At 48.1% G+C, this 22,400-nt stretch overlaps 9 protein-coding genes across 9 annotated transcripts; 3 read left to right on the plus strand and 6 right to left on the minus strand.

Annotated features, from left to right (window-relative positions):
* Positions 1-10: 10 nt before the first annotated feature.
* EYB26_007112 (uncharacterized protein) lies at positions 11-1,687 on the plus strand (the record flags this gene model as incomplete). The annotated part of the gene is made up of 1 exon (XM_054266384.1): positions 11-1,687. The coding sequence occupies one exon, from the start codon at positions 11-13 to the stop codon at positions 1,685-1,687; it is 1,677 nt and encodes a 558-aa protein (XP_054122359.1).
* Positions 1,688-2,124: 437 nt separating this feature from the next.
* Positions 2,125-6,171, minus strand: EYB26_007113 (uncharacterized protein; the record flags this gene model as incomplete). The annotated part of the gene is made up of 4 exons (XM_054266385.1): positions 2,125-4,761; positions 4,811-4,976; positions 5,025-5,616; positions 5,667-6,171. 4 exons carry the CDS (start codon positions 6,169-6,171, stop codon positions 2,125-2,127), a joined length of 3,900 nt encoding a protein of 1,299 aa, XP_054122360.1.
* Positions 6,172-6,859: 688 nt separating this feature from the next.
* EYB26_007114 (uncharacterized protein) lies at positions 6,860-9,189 on the plus strand (the record flags this gene model as incomplete). The annotated part of the gene is made up of 2 exons (XM_054266386.1): positions 6,860-8,962; positions 9,022-9,189. The coding sequence occupies 2 exons, from the start codon at positions 6,860-6,862 to the stop codon at positions 9,187-9,189; spliced, it is 2,271 nt and encodes a 756-aa protein (XP_054122361.1).
* Positions 9,190-9,658: 469 nt separating this feature from the next.
* Positions 9,659-10,393, minus strand: EYB26_007115 (uncharacterized protein; the record flags this gene model as incomplete). The annotated part of the gene is made up of 4 exons (XM_054266387.1): positions 9,659-9,728; positions 9,800-9,958; positions 10,069-10,141; positions 10,321-10,393. The coding sequence occupies 4 exons, from the start codon at positions 10,391-10,393 to the stop codon at positions 9,659-9,661; spliced, it is 375 nt and encodes a 124-aa protein (XP_054122362.1).
* Positions 10,394-10,971: 578 nt separating this feature from the next.
* On the minus strand, positions 10,972-11,864 carry EYB26_007116 (uncharacterized protein; the record flags this gene model as incomplete). The annotated part of the gene is made up of 6 exons (XM_054266388.1): positions 10,972-11,051; positions 11,109-11,159; positions 11,213-11,633; positions 11,680-11,751; positions 11,803-11,811; positions 11,862-11,864. The coding sequence occupies 6 exons, from the start codon at positions 11,862-11,864 to the stop codon at positions 10,972-10,974; spliced, it is 636 nt and encodes a 211-aa protein (XP_054122363.1).
* Positions 11,865-12,306: 442 nt separating this feature from the next.
* On the plus strand, positions 12,307-13,148 carry EYB26_007117 (uncharacterized protein; the record flags this gene model as incomplete). Its single annotated transcript, XM_054266389.1, has 4 exons — positions 12,307-12,309; positions 12,378-12,525; positions 12,708-12,957; positions 13,022-13,148. The coding sequence occupies 4 exons, from the start codon at positions 12,307-12,309 to the stop codon at positions 13,146-13,148; spliced, it is 528 nt and encodes a 175-aa protein (XP_054122364.1).
* Positions 13,149-13,653: 505 nt separating this feature from the next.
* Positions 13,654-14,081, minus strand: EYB26_007118 (uncharacterized protein; the record flags this gene model as incomplete). Its single annotated transcript, XM_054266390.1, has 2 exons — positions 13,654-13,857; positions 13,926-14,081. The coding sequence occupies 2 exons, from the start codon at positions 14,079-14,081 to the stop codon at positions 13,654-13,656; spliced, it is 360 nt and encodes a 119-aa protein (XP_054122365.1).
* Positions 14,082-15,096: 1,015 nt separating this feature from the next.
* EYB26_007119 (uncharacterized protein) lies at positions 15,097-16,883 on the minus strand (the record flags this gene model as incomplete). Its single annotated transcript, XM_054266391.1, has 4 exons — positions 15,097-16,097; positions 16,160-16,438; positions 16,489-16,512; positions 16,568-16,883. 4 exons carry the CDS (start codon positions 16,881-16,883, stop codon positions 15,097-15,099), a joined length of 1,620 nt encoding a protein of 539 aa, XP_054122366.1.
* A 665-nt stretch (positions 16,884-17,548) lies between these two features.
* Positions 17,549-21,232, minus strand: EYB26_007120 (uncharacterized protein; the record flags this gene model as incomplete). Its single annotated transcript, XM_054266392.1, has 3 exons — positions 17,549-17,653; positions 17,707-19,174; positions 19,230-21,232. The coding sequence occupies 3 exons, from the start codon at positions 21,230-21,232 to the stop codon at positions 17,549-17,551; spliced, it is 3,576 nt and encodes a 1,191-aa protein (XP_054122367.1).
* Between the last annotated feature and the right edge of the window lie 1,168 nt (positions 21,233-22,400).

The following is a 22,400-nucleotide window of genomic DNA, read 5'->3' on the forward strand; positions in this document are numbered from 1 at the left end:
CCTCCACGACATGCACAATGATAAAGGCCGCAAGAAACACGGCAGCGTGAAGAGAACTCATACCAGCAGCAAAAAGCAACAATTGACCCTGAGCGAATTGCAAAGTCGCTTCGAGATCCAAAACAACATCTCCGGCGAGAGCACCGATAGTAGTGTGGACGGTACCATTCTCACTCCCACCTCCACCTCCACCCCGGATTCTGTGTCGAACGCGCAAACTACTCCTCCTACCTCGAATTCCAGTTCGTCAGCGACATCGACCGCAACAGCCCAGACTACCGCGAAAATGTCTCGAACACAAATGAAGCGCAAACAATCCTCGCCCATGGCGCCGGCCTTCATGGTCTCGGCACCCGGAAAAGTCATCGTCTTTGGCGAACACGCCGTCGTTCATGGCAAAGCAGCTCTGGCCGCTGCAATTTCCCTACGATCGTATTTGCTCGTCACCACGCTCTCCAAATCACATCGTACAGTCACGTTAAATTTCCGCGACATCGGGCTGGATCATACATGGGACATTGACTCCCTCCCCTGGAATGTGTTCAAACACCCTTCCAAGAAGAAGATGTACTACGACCTTGTGACGGAGCTAGATCCAGACCTTGTTGCGGCAGTACAACCCCATGCCGCCGCCGTATCAACCGATAAACCAGATGATGTGCGCAAAATCCATCAAAGCTCCGCGGCGCAATTCCTTTATCTCTTTCTGTCGTTGGGATCTCCCGAATCCCACGCCGCAATTTATACATTACGATCTACAATCCCTATTGGCGCTGGCTTAGGAAGTAGTGCAAGTGTGAGTGTGTGTCTCAGTGCAGCGCTTCTACTTCAAATCCGAACATTGGCTGGGCCACATCCCGATCAACCACCCGAAGAAGCCGAAGTGCAGATTGAGCGTATCAACAGATGGGCCTTTGTCGGTGAGATGTGTATACACGGCAACCCCAGTGGTGTCGATAATACAGTTTCTGCCGGAGGCAAAGCAGTCCTTTTCCGACGGAGCGATTACAGCAAACCGCCCACCGTAACACCATTAAACAAATTCCCCGAATTACCACTCCTGCTGGTCAACACGCGCCAATCGCGCTCAACGGCCGTCGAAGTCGCCAAAGTCGGCAGACTCCGCGAAACCCACCCCGAAGTCACAGAGGCAATGCTCGACACAATCGATAAAGTGACCATGTCAGCCAGCGAGATGATCAAAGAGAGCGACTTTGAAGAGGATGAGGAAGCGCTCGAAGAATTCGGCGCCTTGTTCCGTATTAATCATGGTCTTCTCGTGTCCCTAGGTGTATCCCACCCACGCCTCGAACGCATCCGCGAACTAGTCGATTACGCAAACATAGGCTGGACAAAACTCACCGGAGCCGGCGGCGGCGGCTGCGCAATCACCTTGATCAGGCCCGACGCCACGCCCGAAACCCTCAAGGACCTCGAAGCAAAACTCGCAGCAGAAAATTTCGAGAAATTCGAAACTACACTCGGCGGCGACGGAGTGGGCGTTTTGTACCCCGCCGTGCTACGAAATGGATCAAATGAAGAAGGAGGCGAAGAGATTGATCAACAGAAATTCGAGAACGCGGTTGGTATGGAGGGCATTGATAAGCTTGTAGGTACCCATTCTACCATGCAGGAGAGGAGAGAAGGATGGAAGTTTTGGAAGAGGGCTGGTGGGTGGACTAAATAATCTTCTTCCCCTTTTCTCTTCTTCTCTTCCGTGAAGGATAATTTTACATTTACTCTTCTTATTTCGTTTCTCTGGCATAGATGGGTTTTTTATTAATATGCATATATTTACATTTGTTGTACTGGTTTGACCATAGCATGTTTTAATTTGATACGCTTTCTCTATAAGCACCAGTTGTGTAGGTACCTATATAACATGAAGCCATTGATTCTTGCTCAAAATTAATTCAATATGATATAACTGCCTCCTGGTATCATATATGCAACTACCTAGGTATCCTTCTAATCAATCGTATATGTATCGACACGCCGCTTCAATCTATTTCTCAAACACAATTTCACAATTTCAAGCAAGTAAAACACACTCGTCGAAGACAGAAAGAAAAAAAATAATAAACAAAAAAAAAAAAAACCGCTAAAAAGGTGTTGGGTTAGAGACTACAAATTCATAGTAACAGTCATACTATTACTATGCACCAACAAACAAGGCGGCAATCCCCTACACAACACTTCTATGTCACTCACATACGCTTCACTGGCCGCATTGTCGAGACATGTACCTTCGACCGGGGAAGGGAGGGTTGTGAACATCACGGCTGTTTCGGCGCTTTGTCGGGTTATGAGTTCGTTGAGGATCAGATGTTGGGCGCGGCAGGGGAGGTCGTTGAAGGAGAGGGGCATGGCGGCCTGGCTGGGGAAGCCAGAGGCTGTTCCTGTTCCTGCTCCTGTTCCTGCTCCTCCTGTTGATGCCGCTATCGAAGCAGAGGAGGAGGAAGGTTGACTAGTTGACTGGCGGTGGTGGGCGTAGATTGATTCCCGGGGTTGGGTATCGTCTGAAACCAAACCGTCGTCGTCGAATGGTCGTCGCGATGGTGGTGATTCAGAGAACATAATTGATGGGCCCGTGTCTTCGGTTTGGTTGACTCGAGTTTCTGGGATGGGTGATGAGGAGAATCGGTTTCCGGACGGTCCGCGACTGAACATTGGTCGTGTGAGAGATGAAGTCGATTGCCCTGCGAGACCGGCGGTTGTCACGGTGTCGTTTGAGTTTCCGGCGCTATCTGGTCGGAGCGCACCGTCATCCTGCTCAGCGGCTTCGTCCTGCAAGCTTTGACTCTGCAAGAACGATGTGTTGTTAGGTGATAGATTCTCGGGTGTTTCTGTCATGGCTCTGATCGCTGGCGTGGCAGCGCCAGTACGTGGTGTCGTTGACCCATCCTCGCTATCGCTCACATATGGTTCGTGCTCTTCGTCTTCGGTGCAACTTGAATCTTCGCTTTCATCGGACTGGTAGTTTACCATGGCATCAAGTAGCCTGCTCGTCTGCATACCCATGTTCACATTCAAGCCCCGGAAACTCGAGATTGACTTTCTCCGTTGCTGTCTGTCGGACCGTACAAAGTTCTTGATACTTTCGAACCTCGGCGCCGCTTGACGCTGTGCTCCTTGTTGGAACGATGCAACAGGCCAGTGAGATAGGCCGCCTAGGAGGTCTGCTGCGCGAGATGATTGGCCGCGTCGTTTGGTACTGCTGCTGGCCTTGTCGCGGAATTCTTGAATGTCATGCCACCAACTCTCGTCTTTGAGAACAGTGTTCACATCTTCTAGGACGTCCTCGCTTGCAGAAGACGTATCACCGTTGACAATGATCTGATAAGTCTGCAATTTACCACCTGCCAGACAATAGACAAGCACCTGAGCTTTGATTCGAAGTTTCTCCAAGAGAGCAGATACTCTGCCGCGTTCTTCCTCAACGTCACTCTCATACTCCACAAAGACCGCCACACGTAAATTGTAACTCTTCTTCCATGAAGGTACAGTATTCAAAATGCAGCCAAGCTGTAGGATCAATGTGTATGTGTCAAAATTCGTTGTTAAGACATTCTGCTTGCTTTGGCGATCCGCGGCGAGTTCTGCCGACATTTGAATCGGCCACAGGTCAATAAAGGTCTTCTCATTTCTGCCACCAGGATTGGGTAGCTCAAGATTATCAAAACCCTTTGCAACAGCAACATTAATGCGCAACTTGAACAGCAAATCTTCAAGGATTGTAATGTATGTTTGTGCGCTCGTAGAACTTGTCAAATATAATTCATCACCGCTAGGATCTGACTCCCGCCGATTCAATGTGACATCCATGGCCTTGGAATGCCTTCTTCGTGGTTTTCGCTGGACGATATCTCCTATACTCTGATTCTGCCGGTACTCATCAATGATCACGATATTAGGTCGCATGCCCCCGAGTCCAGAATTCAGGACAATGTTACGAACTCCCCATTCTGCTGTTGGTGCCACAGTGATATTCGTGAATGCTTTAACTTTCGAGTACTCAATAAACTTGGTCCAAGCTGCCTGTCGACGACGGGCCTCTGGGACTGCATTGGTAAAGTCATCCGTCACAATGACATGGCCTAGAACGAAAAGGGCGCCTTTCTTTAGAGAATTGCAAAAATGGACCATTTTATACTGCGCGTCTATGTCGTTCACAAATAAAAGAATCTGAGGTCGCCAGAACTTGACATGTTCCTGCTTGAGTCGAAGCAGGTACTTCCTGACTTGATGGTAGATCAAGCTTTGACTAACGTCTCCCCATGACTTTGGTGGAGAAGTATAATGAATTAGCACAAACAGAAAGATTAACACGACTATACAACCAGTGGCGTAGACCCCATCAACGAAAAACATGCTGGCAAGACTGAACACAGCACCCAATGCCGCTGTGACCCAATTAAAATAGCGAAACGACGGTCGAAAATTCGGTGCCGAGCCAATTTTCAAGAGGAAGCAAGCAAGATTAATAGCTAAGAAAGTCATGAGGTATGTCATGGCCGTGAATGAGGCGATCTTGTTGATGTCGAAAAGCATAGTGATTTGTGCGACCACAAACGAGAAGAGGATGGCCAATATAGGATCGTCGTTTTTGTTGCTTGCTTTGCCGAAGATTGCTAAACCTGGAACTAGATTGTCGCGTGAGATGGCTTGCAGAAGTTTAGCTGAACCGATAAGACCGGACAGAGACGAGAAGAAAGAAGCTGCAAATTCTCCCAGCAACACGAGAGTTCCAGATACGTTCGTCTAGAGACATTAGCTAAGACCCTCGATATTAGGACGGAGTGATACTTACGACTTGGATCACATTGACGTTGTTGTAAAATGACTGTCTCGTAATTGAAGCAGCCATCGAGAAGATGACGACGGTATAGGTAAAGAAGGTCAAAAGCAATCCAGACAGTGTTCCTGTAGGAATGGATCTACTAGGATTCTTCAAATCCCCGGACATGTTGGCTCCACTATTAACAAGTTAGTAAAGTTCGCTAATGAAGGTATTGAAATCGTACGCAAATATGCCACTGGTGGCTGGAAAGAGGATACCAAAAAGATCTTGAAAGTTCTCCCGGTGTGCCAATTGACTTCCAGCAGCACCTTTGGTAAGATGAGGCTTCAAGTTTTCCAAGAATGTCTTCATGCTGAACCCGGTAAACTCAACTCCCAATTCAGGGGATTTGAAAGGATGTTGAATCAGTGCTGAGAGTGGGATGCTGAATGTCGAAATCAGAAGAATGGCAAGCAAACCGTTACTGGCTCGGGCAAAGATAGAGCTACCAGCAAAGCAGATGGCTGTGCACACAAGCAAGACGATTGATCCCCAAAGATAGTTCCACCAAAAGCCTTCCTGCAAAAAATTCGACCAAGAACCTGATTCTACTCCGAAGTTCTCGACAATGCAATTGACTAAACCGAGTGCATTCATGCCGGTATTGAAAATAAGTCCCATATAAAACACAATGCCAATGGAACCACCAAATTCTGGTCCTAGAGAGCGAGATATAAGATAATAAGCACCGCCACCGCGTACTGTTCCGTTGGTTGCAATGGCTGAAATAGACATTGTCGTCAAAAGATCAATGATATAAGAAGCGACAAGCATGCCTGTAGTCATCAGCATCGGCTAGAAAAAAGAAGATCGCCGAATAACGTACCCATCATTCCAAAAACACCACTTTGCCCAAGAACGAATCCAAAACGAAGGAACATAAGAATACTAAGAACATTCAACGAAGTAGGCACAAAGACACCAGAGAAAGTGCCTAATTTGTTCGATGGGGCTGCAAGAAGGTCGTGGAACCGTCCACGATCTCTTTTCTGGTCCGAGTTTACTTCCACAAATGCATCATTCGCATCAGTCGACTGTGTAGAAGCTGTATGAATATCCCGTCGCGGCTCAGGGCCCGGACGGGAGAACCACTGAGAGACACCATCGAAGAACGCAGTTGTCCGAGTAAATTTTCTTGGAGAGAGTCTTGAAGCCGATGTCATCGGTTCATATGGATTCTCCAAGGGAGAAGATAACCGTCGAACAGTCTCTGGAGATGTCTCAGTAGGAGCTAATCTAGCCGCGTCCTCTGCTGCCGAACGTGCTGAAAAGACCGGCCGTTGACGAGAATGAGCCGATCTGTTGGATGGGCCAGAGCTGCCGGAGGCCATTTTCCCTTCCCGAATCAATCCAGAATTTCCTGATCCAAAGAACGGTCTTCAATGCATAACGCAACGGCTTAGACTGGTTACTCCCAATGCACACCGTAAGTTCCTCACAAATGGCTAAACACGAATCTCTAGTTTGTTCAGATAGAGTCGACTCAACTCTACTGAATTAGTCAAAAGAGCCGCAAAGCATTATTGAGTCACGAAAGCGAAGGATCATAAGCTATGTCGTCCCTCATTGAAGCTGTTGAAAGATATGTAACGATCCGATAATCGAGCTTTGATAGGCTGACGGATTGATGATTGCTGTCTCAGACAAACAGAGCAAACTGTTGATAAGAGCTCCACCACGTGCAGTCGCCCCTTACAGTATTTTACCGACGGCTGTTATGTTTGTATTGATATGGTAATACGAATGTCGAAAATTACAACAGAGTGAACAGACTCGCCTGCCTAACCGAGTTAAACCGTCAAGCTGCGGGTCACCACCGTCCACCTGATAGCAGATGAATCATCAAATCACCAGGTACGAGCCACATATCTGGCAATCCGACACTAGCTTGGATTGCTTGTATATGTGCCATTGTCGTCAATGCTGATTATCGCCTTTCTCTTACCATCTATGATCGCTATTTGAGTATTTACGACGATATATCCCGCCTCGCCTGGTGTGTAACCCGCCGCCGAAGCTATGGACAACAATGAAGAGGTACCGTCCTCCCTCAAATCAAGCTCGGTGCAGATTCCAAATTCGATCCCCCGTTCCTTTCGTTCCTCTTCTCCCAGAGCAGAACCAGCTAGTCGAGAAACGTCGATAGCCAGATTGGCTTCGCCGCTCCCAGCAAACTCATTTACTGGAACGCCTTCGTCTGTAAGATCGGGAAAGAGAATAGCCACCCCGGTCGCACAAAATGAGAGTCTTGCGACAATAAATAACAAAGCTTCACTCCCGGGCCCTGGGCCATCAGCTCTAGCTTTTGCTCTTCAGGGCTCGGCTGGCACACTTTCTGCTGCTGGGCCAGCTGGCACACCTCCGAGACAATCACCGCTGCGAGACCTACGAGAATACCCGTCTTCAGAAAGGCTTGTGCGCTCAAACTATGGGTCATTCGATCCCAAATCGACCGAATCTGTCGCCGAGAGCGTGCGCGGGGCTGAAGATCCCGAAGTTGTAAAGAGACATTTGGTACTTCCTCCAGATCTTGATCATGCTCGAACTTCGCAGTCGTCGAGTGATGCGGCGGGCGCTCACGATGATGACGAATTTTCAAGCTTGCAATTACAAGGTGGTGATGTGACTAGACAGGTATATCGCTGGACCGAAGACGCTGAAGCTCAAGCTTCTGGCTTGAGGCGGCCGACGAGAAGCCGCAGTTTTACGGTCCAAAGACCCGAACCAGAGAGTGAGACTATGAATATAAACTCGATTCTAGTTCCAGGTGGTTTTCGAAGAGACTATATACGGAGAACCTTGGGTAGCCCTGGTCCTCGTGGATCAGAAGATGGCTTACATCCAGTGTCGAACCAGCCGCGGTTCTTAACAAGCAACTTTCTCGAATTTTTGACCTTGTATGGCCATTTTGCTGGTGAAGAACTTGAGGAAGACGATGAAGTTTTAGGTCCCGGTGAATATTTTTCATCTGATGTATGGGAGGAGGGTGATGAAGTACATCCCGGAGAAGACACCTCATTGCTACGCCCTGATACTCCTGTGATGAGAAGGCGCAAACACAAGGAGCGTGCTCCTAAAGGGACCAACACGTCCATGGGCGCTGCACTACTTCTTCTCAAATCTTTCGTCGGTACTGGTGTCCTCTTCCTACCTCGTGCTTTCCTTAACGGAGGAATGCTATTCAGTTCCATCGTTCTTTTGGTTGTCTCCCTAGTCAGCTACTACTGTTTCATACTATTGGTCAACTCACGACTCAAGATTGAGGGATCCTTCGGTGACATTGGCGGTGTCTTGTACGGAAAATGGATGCGACGAATCATCCTTGGCTCTATCGTCCTTAGCCAGTTGGGCTTCGTTGCTGCATACATCGTCTTTACGTCTCAGAATCTGCAAGCCTTCATTCTTGCTGTCAGCAAATGCTTGACGTACATTGATATCAAGTACATGGTGCTCATGCAATTGATTGTTTTCCTTCCGCTATCGTTGATCCGTGATATCAGCAAGCTAGGATTTACTGCCCTTATTGCTGATGTATTCATTATGCTCGGATTGATCTACCTCTATTATTATGATTTCTCTACCATAATTGACCAGAAGGGGGTCTCCGATATTGTCGCGTTCAACCCCAACTCATGGACTCTGTTCATCGGTACGGCTATTTTTACCTACGAAGGTGTTGGTCTCATTATTCCCATCCAAGAATCGATGAAGCAGCCGAAGAAGTTTCCAGGAGTTTTGGCTACAGTCATGATTCTCATTACCGTCGTTTTCTTATCTGCGGGAGCAGTCAGCTATGCTGCGTATGGATCCGCTACGAAGACAGTTGTGCTTCTCAACTTGCCACAAGACGATAAATTTGTGAATGCAGTACAATTTTTGTACTCCTTGGCTATTCTGCTAAGTACACCACTGCAACTCTTCCCCGCAATTCGTATCTGCGAGAACGAGCTGTTTACTCGCAGCGGCAAGTACAACCCTGGCATCAAGTGGAAGAAGAACTTCTTCCGCTTCATGCTCGTCATGTTTTGCGCATTCGTGGCTTGGGGTGGTGCCGGTGACCTTGATAAGTTTGTCTCACTTGTCGGCAGTTTTGCCTGCGTGCCCCTTGTCTATGTTTACCCAGTAAGTTTTTTCTCCACTTCCCGTCATATGTATGCGTCGCTGCTAACATCGGATCACAGCCTTTGCTCCATCTTAAAGCCTGCGCAACAACCAGATTCCAGCGCTCTGCTGATATCGGCTTGGCCGTAGTCGGCGTGATATGCTGTATCTACACTACAACCCTGACCATCTATAACTGGGTTGGTGTTCCACAACCTCCAGAAGCTCCCGGATACTGCGATGTATGATTTTGACACAAATGCTCTATTGAGCAATTGATTTGTTCCTCGCCTTTTTCATTTGGTTTTTCACGATACGATAGAAATATGCCTCCATCCATTTTCTCGCATATACTATTTTGTGATGTTACTCGATCTTTCTTGTTTTGGTCTATCTCTTTGGACGTTTGTAAGGCATTTTGTTGCCTCATCATTCTCATCACTTCTGACGACAGAAGGAAGGTGAACTGCATTAGAAGTACGAGAGAGCGATCTAGTGTGTATAGGACGGTTTTAGATATTCGAAACTTTTTTTTTAGAAATACCTACATGTACTCCACCAAACTGAACATTATAGGTATCTCATAAGATGGCCTCAAAATAATTAGAAAATCCCAAGTTCAACCGAGAAACACCAAGCAAGGTGTAAGTTATATATATATATATATATATATATATATATCAAATTAAATTCAGTAATACGAATCAATTATCTATCTTATTGAGTACCAGCAACCGCCCCTTCTTGCACACCCTTCTCAGCAAGAGCCTTTTCACGACCTCCCCAGCTGTTTCGACACATTAGCATCCTCCTTTGTATTCATCACCAGTGTTGCATGGTTATTGTGGGCGGACATACTTCCAATAATTCAAGTACCGATAACCCTGTATAGACTGAGAAGTGAAATTGATCGCATGGCAGGCAAAGAGAAGGTAGTTCTTGGGCGAGACGGCGAGAGAGTAGCGCATGAATGTTGCGGAGTAGACGACGAGGGCGCCGGTCATGGGGCCGGAAATGCTGTGAAAGATTTTATCAGCTTCACAAGTTTCGAGAGGCTCGATGAGCGATGGAGCTGACGCGATGCGGAGTAGGCATGGAATAGGGATCGAGGAGAGATAGTATCTCACATTTCAGGGTCTTTCTGAATGTCCATCACAGCGGCGATTGGGATACCAAAATTCGAGGCAGGGCCCCAGAAATCTGGACGGAATCAAAAGAGTCAGCGCTTGTAGACAGCATTGGCAAACATAATATAAGCAATCAAATGGTATGCATATCCCCCAACAGGCTAGCCATTCCTTGAAGAGACATGGAGATAATTCCGATCAAGAACGGAGCGTCTATTGAAGCCATAAGAAATAGAGAGATGGTAAACAGACGTGTGGAGCAGACATAATCCAAAACTTTGTTGGAGCGAATCTTCGCATTTATGGCTTTGATAGCGGCGGCCATTGTGACGTCTTTCTTCCTCTATATCGAAATGGTCGTTATAGAGTGAGCAACTGAGTGGTTGAATATCTATCTCAAAGAGTAGGAAGCTGGAGCTGCGTTAACGGAGGTAAATCGGCGTAGATTCCCGAGCTTCGCCGGCGTCGGCTGCAGCCGCCGTAATCTCCGAGATTTAGAAGCCAGGTCACGTGGTTTATTACTGAATGAATGTACAATCTACAAACACAGAAAGATTTCATGAGAATAGTAGAATTGCTTGAAGTCTTGGATATTCTTTTATGTGATGAACTAGTTCTCGATAACTGTTTTTGGACTAAGTATCGCTGGACTGTTGACACCGCCAACCTACATCCACATACGCCACAACGCCTTGCCAGTGATTTTGTTGTTTGATAATGACTCTTGACGGGACGAGTATTCCGTCAATGGTATAACAGCTTGTGATTCGCATTGAGTGGGTATGGCGGATAGCTGCAAGTAATTTCGGCCGTCGACCGTGAAACCGTTGTTGAATATTAATGAAATCTCATAGCCATTGCGAGTCACGTTTCTGTTTTCAATTGGGATATATTTGCAATAACTCAACGCCCACCGAATCCGGGAGGTGGGTAGCCGCGACCTTGACCGGGAGGTTGAAAACCAGGAGGTGGTTGGAAGCCAGCTGTAGTTGTTGTCAGTACGGTCTACATATAAACAATACCATGGAATAGAGACTTACGAGGTCCACCGCCAGGAGCGCCCTGAGGGAATCCAGGAGGCGCAAAGCCAGCTGTGACGAGTATATCAGTAAAAGTCGGTAATGGTTAAAGACGAATAACTTACGAGGACCTGCAGGACCGCCACGTCCACCAAATCCTGGTGGTGGCGCGCCAGGGAATCCAGGAGCACCAGGGAATCCACCAAATCCACCAGGGGCAGGACCTCCAACACCAGCAGCCGGACCACCAAGTCCAACAGGCAAACCTCGTCCGGCGGGCCTACTAATACCGGGACCGGCTGAGAGTGTAGCAGCACCTGAAGGCACGTTTGGCACACTGGTACCAAGACGAGCTGAGGGATCTGCAGGAGGGGGACCGTCTACCGAGCACGACACGACATTCGTTCCTCGAACGATTGTGAGGCCGAGGGTTCGCTTTTCCTCTGCTTCGACGAGGGGGGCGGCCGCAGCACCGGGGGCTTGCTTGGCGGCTTTTCGTTTGACGCGACGGAATTCTTCTGTATCGGCGAGGACCAGGTTCATGTGCTGTACGAATTAGCATAGGTCTTTATATATGACAGGAACTATGTACCTTATCGAATGCCAGCATCTGGCCCGTCATTTGTCGGCCATCATTTAACGTGACGCGCATGCGATAGTTGATCTGGTAACATTAGAGGATGTCAAAGTAAAATATCAGAGGCCATAAGCATACCAAATTTTGCTAATAGAACGTCAGCTATATTCATCAATAGATTTGTCCATCCAACTTACCATTTTACCCTGCTTGTTCGCCGCCATTTCCTATTGTATGCGCACGAATGCGACTTGGTCTCTCTCAAAAAATGTTCACTTGTCCTGATGGCAATTTCGTGTCTTTGCACCGCAGAAACGAGAATCAAAACCAGGACGACGTCAAAGCTGACGATATAATTTAATGATTAATTCGTACTTGGAGAAAGCTCGACCACAAAGTCAAGCCTCAAAAGCAGAACAAGCGCTAGCTTCCTCGGGCGGCTAACGACTTCCTGAATAGGTCTAGCGACATGGCGGTTAGCGCTAAGCGCAGGCGACTGGTGCCAAGGCGCTAGGGCTTCTCGCTTCCGTGTCTTGCCCACAACGACTTTTGCACAACTTTTGAAAGCGGGAAGAAGTTGGAGTCTTGAGTTAAGATCGATTATCGTCTATCCAACAAGTCGACCAGCACAACACCGTCGCCATGGTATGTTTCACTCTACAGCATTCTATCTGCACATTCAATACGAATTGAAAAAATCTAACAATATGCAGTCGGAAGGAAAGGACAAGAGCGCCAACCCCATGCGCGAGCTGCGCATCCAAAAGCTCGTGCTCAACATTTCGGTCGGCGAATCTGGTGATAGACTCACCCGTGCTGCTAAGGTGCTTGAGCAGTTGAGCGGTCAAACCCCTGTTTACAGTAAGCGATTCGAAAATCCCACCTTGAAGCCGTGATGGTCGAAGATGTCGAGACGAAGAAAGAGGAGGAATAGATGGAAACGAACGCAACGAGGACACGGATTCGTCGTCAACCATCGTCAACCATCGTCAAATCGGAGGCAGAACATGAAAAATGGAATGGAATACTGATTTTGCGTCTAGGCAAGGCCCGCTACACTGTCCGTACCTTCGGTATCCGTCGTAACGAAAAGATTGCCGTCCACGTCACCGTCCGTGGCCCCAAGGCCGAGGAAATCCTCGAGCGCGGCCTCAAGGTCAAGGAATACGAGTTGAGAAAGCGCAACTTCTCCGAGACCGGCAACTTCGGATTCGGTATCAGCGAACACATTGACTTGGGTATCAAGTACGACCCTGGTATTGGTATCTACGGAATGGACTTCTACTGCTGCATGTGAGTAACAACCGAGGATCGATCATATATTTCTGAGAAACTCTGGCTGACGATGATTGAATAGGACCCGTCCTGGTGAGCGTATCGCCAAGCGTAGACGCGCCAAGGCACACATCGGTTCCAACCACAAGATCACCCAAGGCGAGACCATCAAGTGGTTCAAGAACCGCTTCGAGGGAATTGTCCGATAAATGCATTTCGTCAAGGAAAACCGGTGCGGGGGTACTTTATGTTCATGTGTCTTGTTTTTCGAAATGGTTCAAAAATGGTGATATAATGGCGCTGTTTTACGAAAGGAAACAATGATATTTTCTTTCCTTTTACCATGTGCTCTCAATAAAAAAATACAAAAGGCAAGACTATTCATCATGCATCCAATGATGGGGGAAATTGCCATGCTTCCCAATGAGGGCTGCACTAGAGTCTAGGGGGGCGATATCACAACAATCAATCCATTATGGAAATGGGAACCTTTAGCATAGCTCAAGTCAGTCTATGATAATGAAGGACGATTCTACAAACTCTAGAGCATTTTACGGTTTTATTGATCAGGTTTCTCAAGCTGACATAGATTCATTCCATTCGTATTTGCTACGACTTTTCTGCGTCGACAAACTATTCAATTTGAAGCGCAAGATATCATCAAACATCACGCCGCATAACACTTAAACAACTCAGACAATACAGGTAAGACAATCACTTTGACCCCGTCGTATACCCATACCACCACTTCGCAAAGAATCCCTTCTCAGGTGACATCTCTGCATAGCTCTTATTTCTCTGTTCCTGAACCGGGGTCGAGACACTTCCTCTCTTCTGGGAGTTTAGAGTCTCGAAAAGTGTTTTCCCGCTGCCACTGGAGCGCCTGCTTCCGGTTGACCCCGTGGATGATTCGGAGTCCTATAAACACTCCATTATTAGTATATAGGCGAGGATGTATGGGAGGGGAAGGGAGAGGAAGGGCGTACGCGACGCTTCTTGTCGGCGTCCCAACCTGACCATGGCGCTGAGGGAGCGAGTGATCGGACGCCACCGTTCATCCATACATTTTGATGTTCGTGGCGTGCACCGACGGGGCCGTTCCAATGACGACGTGGTGGTGGTGGTGAGGATGAGTCTGACATGATGACTTGACTCAATTAAGTAGGATTGAGAGGTCTTAGAATGTGTTTGAAGTGTAGTCCGGTGTGTAACTGATTATATTGATTTGATTGTATAGTTCAATGACTGTGTTTTCGATTGAATGAAGAGTGTCACGAGCCAGTGGCCACCCCTCATATAAGTACCAAAGTTTGAAAGAGGAACTAGTTGATCGATCGAGAATTATTAATCCATCGAATCAATTGATAGCTATCTAACCATCGTACCGTTCAATACACCAGCCATCGAATAGAAACCCAGTAAGGGAACCTAAAAGATCCTCGTCATACGACCACGAACTGAAAGGATGCACAACTCCGTGGATCCGAAAAGTACAATCAAAGCTCTCATTGGCATGTTCAGTACTTACCATTTAGTAACCTGGAAACAGGTAGCTATCTACCCTCTATCTAGCCTACTTGGGACCATTATCGTTGTTAATCAAGTCATAATCATCATCGCTGGTCATAGATCCGTGGGTTGGATGCCTTTCCAGAAAAGCATGGATGTGACAGGTTGATGGATCGAGAGCTAGACTGTACAAGGTAGCAGGGTGGATGAATCCGATTCCTATTGGACTCTTATAGCTAGAGAGTTTATCCAATGCTGGATGATCTCTACTATATTAGTAGTAACCCTGTGATATGCTGATTGGTTATTGTTGTCTAGTATCAGAATTGCGGGGATGGTGCAGGGTTTAATAGTAGACATGCGGGGAAGTGGTTGAGTAACGTTAGCTTGTCTTACATGATTGTCAAATGTACGGACGTGACAGTTATTGGAAGTCAAGATACAGTAGAAGAGAAATGTTTCAGAATTAATATTGATGATAATTGTTAGGTTGATTGAGGGCGCCGTGTGCGGCAAAGCACTGAAGAGGAGTAGAACTTACGTCATCGTTCGCCTGGAATTCCTCTATCCTTACAGTAGACATACTTTATATACAATAATATATGCAACACTATATACAACATGTAAGTGTAGTATCAGGCCAATAACTTATTTTGCCTGCCACAACTTCGCAGGTGTGCTACTCTCTGTACGAGCCCTCCTCAACGCACTCCATACTTGTAATCCCCTCTGCCACATCTCATCATCAACCCAAACATCCACCTTCCCATCCGATCTTAACCTCCTTACTCTTTGCACCCCATTTTCATCTCCATCGACCCATTTACTAGGGGAGTTCCCATTAACTAATTCTACCAACGGCTCAATCAATGCCTCGTTCACAAGCCTCTTCTCCTCCGGATTCAATGTGGCGCCATTACCCCATAGCCACATCGCCATATCCGATGAATGCGTCACGCCCCATTCAGGAGGCAGCGTGACACACTCTACGCGATACTCGATCCTATATCGATAGACGAGATGACCGGCACCGCCCTGAGCGAGCGCATTCACGAATCCACGCTCGAGCATGTGTACCTGCACATCAGCATATAATCTGCCAAAGGCATCTTGCCAGTTGTAGACACCCGCCGGTAGCTGGCCATCAGGATAGTAGAGGTTAACCAATGTATCGCAGGCATCAGACGGATAATCTGCTTCAAGCCGTTGTCGTAGAGAGCCCAGAGAGTTCGCAGGAGTGTACCATGTCCCATACAAGAAATGCTCATCACGGCATTCCCCGTTTATCAAGCGAATGTTGCGCTCAACCATGCGACGCGCAAAAGTGCCGTTGTCAATATCTGAAAAGAGTGTGGTTGGGACGAATTGGCCGTCGTGCCAGGGTCTGTATTGGTGATATTGCGTCCTGAGGCTTGTATCGATAAGCTGTCTCGTAGGTATGCGTCGTAACCGCGCAAGTTTTTCTGAAGCAGGTAAATGTGTGGGTATGTTTAGTGCTATGAGAAGCTGATCGAATTGTTTTTGCGCTTCAGATGCTGCCTTGGGCTGCACGCCGGGTCCATTCGAAAGCATGATAGCTTGCCGAATAATACTCTTTTCGCGTGGTAGATACAAGTCGTGAGCAAGTTGATTAAACACCGAGAATGATCCTATCAAAAGTTAACCACACGCTCTCATTAATGATATTTAATGGTGAGATATGGAGACAAACCAGCAGAGTACCCAGCAACGGTAATATTATACTGATTCCCCCCAAAATACTGAGCATACTCATACGCCCATTCGAGCGCTGTCCGCTGGTCCCAGAATCCCTGGTTACCGCATGGCTCTCCTTGTACCGCGGCCTCCTGTGAGAGTTCATCCGAGCTCAAGAATCCGAGAATAGCGAGACGGTAGACTGGTGTTATAATAACGCATTTTAGATTTGTTTCACCGATGAGTCGGGCTGGGTTTGTGTCGTTGGGGCTGCCTGTTTGGAGGAAGCCGCCGTCTGAACTACCTTAGTATGCATGTATCCATGATGAGGGGCTGATAACTCACGGATATAGAATATAACCGGCCATCCTATACACCCCTATCAGTTACTGTACAAACACCACCTAGATGGCAAAAGGCATACCTTCATTAGGACACCTCCCCACCGGCATCCAAACATTACACTCAAAACAATCCTCACTTCCCTGATCACTCATAAACGGCTGTGGACAAGTCTCTGCCCGTCCATCGCACTTCCCTGGATTGAGCTCGCTACCATACGAAAATTCAGCTGGTAGCCGTCGTGCAATTGCCCATCGTTGAGATGGCGGAAGCGCATAACGAACGCCGCCGAAATATTGTGCTAATGGGTCAGCATTGTCGCGGATCTCGCGACCTTGGATATAACCGCGGGAGCCTAGGTTGAGGACGATCGTGTCGGATTGGTCTTGGGAGGGCATTGCGTAGTGGTCGATGTCGGCTTTTGTGGCGGGGAATTTCTCATCTGGCGTTGGCAACTGCCTAGTGTAGTTTGTATGTTTCTTCTTATATCTGGCCAAAACGCAAATAGTAAAGACTAAGACGACTCCAACGATTTGTACAGAAATAGCGATTTGTAAGAAGATATATTTCAAAGAGCGTGATTCTTCCATGTCCTCCTCGTGGATAGGTGTATGATCATGCCGAAGCATTATACCGCTGTTAGTTTTCCTAGACCATCGTGGCATTTGCCAGAGATGGTTGTAAATATATACTTCTTGATATGTATGTATGGTCAGTAAGAATAACTAGGCGAAGTATGAAGAAGTAACGATCTGATGGAGGCGTAGGATGATTGGCTTATCAGATTTCCTCCGGATAGCCGCGTGTATGCCTCAGGCATAAAATTATACTTTCTTTGGTGACTTGGTCACATTGCTCCTAAGAAGCAACTCAGTGCACTCATCATGGATATACGTTGAACGACTAGGTAAGTTGGAATCAATTACAAGAACAGTCAAATAAGAATAAAAAGATGTCATTCTAACAGCCATTACTCGTTCGCCCGTAATTTTCAGGTTGGACCTCTACCTAGGTACTTATAGTCGTCATAAAACAAAAGAAATAAACACAATCGCTCTAATCATTACTTGGAAATCTTGCACACAAGATCCTGGCCATCGACGGAATCGCCCTCCTTGACTGCAAGGCCTGCGACCTTGCCGTGGTGAGGCGCAGAGATAACCATTTCCTGCAATTCGTTAGTCTGGTCATTTAGCCAATCTTAGATAGAGGGGAGCTTACCATCTTCATAGCGCTGAGAACAGCAATAGGATCGCCCTTCTTGACTTCCGAACCGTCGTGGACACGAAGTTCAACAACAACACCGCTCATTGGAGCTCCAACTTGGCTGCTGTCGTTAGGGTCAGCCTTGACACGGGCTGTGTTATCAACAGCTGCCTTGTTGTCGTCAACAGTGACTTGACGAACTTCACCGTTCATCTCGTAAAAGACCTCACGCTGGCCAGTCTGCTCGGAAAGGGGTCCGATGGCGAGCAACTTCAAGATAAGCACCTTACCCTGCTCGAGCTCAACGTGGAACTCTTCGCCAATTTCAGGCCTGGCAAGGAAGTATCGTGTTGGCAGAACTGACAAGTCACCATACTTCTGAATGAACTTGCGGTAGGCTTCGAAGACCTTGGGGTACATGGCGTAACTAGCAACATCAGTCTCGGTGGCAGTACCGAACTTCTCCTTGATCTCGTTCTTGATCTTAACAAGGTCAAGAGGCTCAAGGTACAGACCAGGGCGCTTGTCAAGCTTGCGGCGGTTGCGCAAAGCCCTGGAACGTAAAGGCTCAGGGAATCCACCATAAGGTTGACCCATGAGGCCCTCGAGGAACTCCAAGACTGATCCGGGGAAATCGAGATGTTCAGCCCGGTCAACGACATCCTGGGCAGAGAGCTTGTTGGACACCATGAATTGAGCCAAGTCACCAACCACCTTGGAGGTAGGGGTGACCTTGACGATGTCTCCGAGAAGGTCGTTGGCAGCCTCGTAAGCTTTCTTAGTTTCTGCCCACTGTGTTCCGAGACCGAGCTGAGTGGCCTGGAAGAGAAGGTTGGTGAGCTGACCACCGGGGATTTCGTGTTCGTAGACCTCTGGGTCAGGACCAGTCAAGCCAGCCTCGAATGGAGAGTAAAGAAGACGCAACTGTTGCCAGTATCCATCGATAGCACGGACATGGCGGATGTTGAGCTTGGGGTCCCATTCAGTTCCTTCTAGCGATGCTAAAATAGCACCAATGCTGGGCTGGGAAGTCATACCAGACATGCTGTCAGTAGCTGCGTCAACGGCATCAGCACCAGCCTGGGCGCAGGCAACCATGGATGTAACACCAGTTCCGGCAGAGTCGTGAGTGTGAACATGAATAGGAAGGTCAGGGTACTTCTTGCGGATGGAGCCAATCAGGAGAGTAGCAGCCTGAGGCTTGAGGACACCGGCCATATCCTTGATACCCAAGACATGAGTTCCCAAAGCCACGATCTTGTCGACCAAGTTAAGGTAGTACTCGAGGTTGTACTTCTTGTGGGGGTTGAGCATATCTCCAGAGTAACAGACAGTAGCCTCAACAACACCACCGGCAGCCTGGACGGCCTTGATACCAACCTCGAGTTGGTCAATGTCGTTCAAAGCGTCAAAGACACGGAAAATATCGACACCGTTCTTCTTGGCGTGTTTACAGAAGTGGTAAATGGCATTGTCGGGGAGACTATAAATGTTAGATCTATTCTCGCTAGGATTGCTTTCGAGGAGAGATAACTTACGAAGAATAGGCGACACCATTGGCACCACGTAGGAGCATCTGGAAAGGAATGTTAGGAACAGCCTTGCGCAACTTGCGCAGACGGTCCCAAGGGTCTTCGTAGAGGAAGCGCATGGCGACGTCGAAAGTGGCACCGCCCCAGCACTCCAAACTATAGGCATTGCTGAGAGCATAGCTGGTCTCACGAGCAATGTTCAAGAAATCAACAGTACGCACTCGGGTAGCGAGCAAAGACTGATGAGCATCTCGCCAAGTGGTGTCCATAATGAGACAACCCTTGTTGGCGCGGATAGCTTTGGCGAAAGCGGCTGGGCCTTGCTGGTCCAAGATCTGCTTCCAGCCATAAGTGGCAGGTGAGGAGATATCGAGAGGCTTGCCAGCATCGTCAACCAAGACCGGCTTGATGATGTCACCCTTGAGTTTGGGTTCACCAATCTGTCCCTTGATGCTGCTTCCGTTGACAGCAACGTCACCGAGATATGCCAACAGCTTCTGGGCACGGTTCTGGCCACCAATAAGGGAAAAGAGTTCAGGGGTATCGTCGATGAAAGTTGTCCAGCAAGTGCCATCGATGAAGGTAGGGTGAGAAAGAAGTGAGGTCAAGAAAGGAATGTTGGTCTTCACACCGCGGATACGGAACTCGATGAGAGCTCGAATCATCTTACGACGAGCAATTTCGTAAGTCGAACCCAGGCAAGTACACTTGACCAACATGGAGTCGTAGTGAGGCGTAATGATAGCTCCAGCGAAACCGTTACCACCGTCGAGACGGACACCGTTACCACCAGCAGATCGGTAAACCTCGATCTTTCCAATGTCAGGAGAGAATGCCTTGGAGGGGTCCTCAGTGGTGATACGACATTGAATGGCGAAACCGCGAGTAGAGATACGGTCTTGGGTCAAACCAAGTTGCTCAAGTGTAGCACCAGCGGCAATCTGAATTTGGGCAGCAACAATATCGATGCCAGTAATTTCTTCGGTGATTGTGTGCTCGACTTGGATACGAGGATTGATTTCAATGAAGTAGTAGCGGTTCTGTTGGTCAACCAAGAACTCTGCTGTACCGGCATTGCGATAGTTGACAGACTTCGCAAGTGTGACAGCATCGGCGAGAATCTTATCGCGCACCTCCACAGGTAAATCCTTAGCAGGTGCCAACTCAACGACCTTCTGGTGACGACGTTGAACAGAGCAGTCACGCTCGTACAGGTGAACAACGTTTCCTTGGTTGTCTCCAAGCAATTGGACTTCGATGTGTTTAGGCTTGTCGAGGAAACGCTCAATGAAGACGGTACCGTTGCCAAAGGCAGAGCGGGCCTCAGATGTGGCACGATCGAATGCATCCTTTAGTGATTCCTGCTCACGGACGACACGCATACCACGACCACCACCTCCAAAGGCAGCCTTAATGATGATAGGGAAGCCGTATTCGTCGGTAAAAGCTTTGGCATCTTCAAACTTCTCGACAGGGCCTGGGGTACCAGGCACAACGGGAACGTTGCACTTGATGGCAAGCTTACGAGCAGAGACCTTGTCACCGAGGGCATCGATGGTTTCGGGGGTAGGCCCAACGAAGACAAGGCCGGCCTTCTCAACATTTCGCGCGAATTCGGCGTTCTCAGACAGGAAACCGTAACCAGGGTGGATCAACTGAACACCGTGCTCGAGAGCAATCTTGATGATCTCATCGCCAGCAAGGTAAGCACCAACGGGGGTGTACTGGCCTCGCGTGCCAATGATGTAGGCCTCGTCAGCTTTCTGACGGTGCATTGAGAGACGGTCCTCCCATGAGTAGACAGCGACGGTCTGAAGAGAAAGTTCGTGTGCGGTACGGAAGATACGAATAGGAATTTCGCCTCGGTTAGCTACCAAAATCTTTTGGAAGTGCATAATAGTGGAATTGGCACGGAGACGGTGATGAACGGAACCGGCGTGGAAGCTTTCATCCACGACGTCCGAATCATCAATGGCCTCCTCGCGGAGGTATGTGGTATCGCTCGCCATAATAAAATGTGAAAATAGCGGTGCTCTGTTCACAAGAACACGAGCAGGAAGGTTTACTGTATGAAACCCCTCCTCAAAAGGACTTGCGGAGTGAAGGACTTGAGGGGTACTTGAAGAGAGAGAAAAAAAGACCAGATGGGTCTTTTAAAGGAAGGATGTTTGGTAAGGGCTGGTGAGGTCAGTCGAGACTTGGCAATTCCTGGCTTTGGCTTGATTGACCCTACCAAGGTGCTGCGGCGGGGCGGGCGCCGTGACCGGAGACAGAACCGAGGTCCCCGATTTAAGGAACTTGGGAAAGTAAGTAGCGTGGGGACTGGCTACTCGTTCGTAGAAGGATCTGTGACTCGTCGATCGTTAGCTTCTTTTTTGGGGTTGTGCTGGTTTCTTTTGCAAATAAGAAATGTCAGATAAACAAAAAGGGCGTCGCGGGTTGCACAGGGCCCTGGCGGAGATCTCGGAGGGAATGACAGGCGGGGCGGAAAATGTACCAGTAGTATTGTGTGTGTATACAGACAGTCAATTGAATCAATTGAGCGACCGGGGAAGATGTAGATGGTATGAAATATGAGAGAGATGAGAAAAGGTAAAGAGAGATATGGTGTTGAGGTGACAAAGAAAGCAGTTGGGAGAGATGAACTTTAAGATATCAGGTGAGTTTCAACTTTCAAGCAGGGAAGGCAAGGACGAAGGGAAGCTATCCTATGCGGGGGAAGGAGCACAGTGGGTGGTGGCAGGCAGGCAGGGTAGGTGCAGGGCCACTGCAGGCTGCTGTCTGTAATTTTCCCGTGTAACTGTATTACGCGGCGCTTCGGTAGCAAGCCGCCAATTGCAGGGCCTGTGACCAGGAAGGCGTTATCGATAATCAACCGATATGGAGCTCGGCTTATCAAATAGCTTTGCCAATAGCCACCACCTGCCCAGACTGCCCCAGCTCACCGCACGGTTAATTCAGTAAAGATGCAACTCTGGAACTGATCATCTTGCTAATTTTTTTTGCCATGCCGCATGACGAAGTTTGGGTGCCTCTTGGTGCCATGTATCACGGTGAGCCGGTGACTCGATTCGTGGGTCGCTGCGGATAAATATGGGTACGTGACGGTATTGGTGCTTTATGACATAAAAACAAAGAATAACAACAGGCGAGACAACAGAGAGAGAAAAAGAAAAA

Source organism: Talaromyces marneffei, chromosome 5 (assembly GCF_009556855.1).
Source record: "Talaromyces marneffei chromosome 5, complete sequence".
Classification (NCBI taxonomy): domain Eukaryota; kingdom Fungi; phylum Ascomycota; class Eurotiomycetes; order Eurotiales; family Trichocomaceae; genus Talaromyces; species Talaromyces marneffei.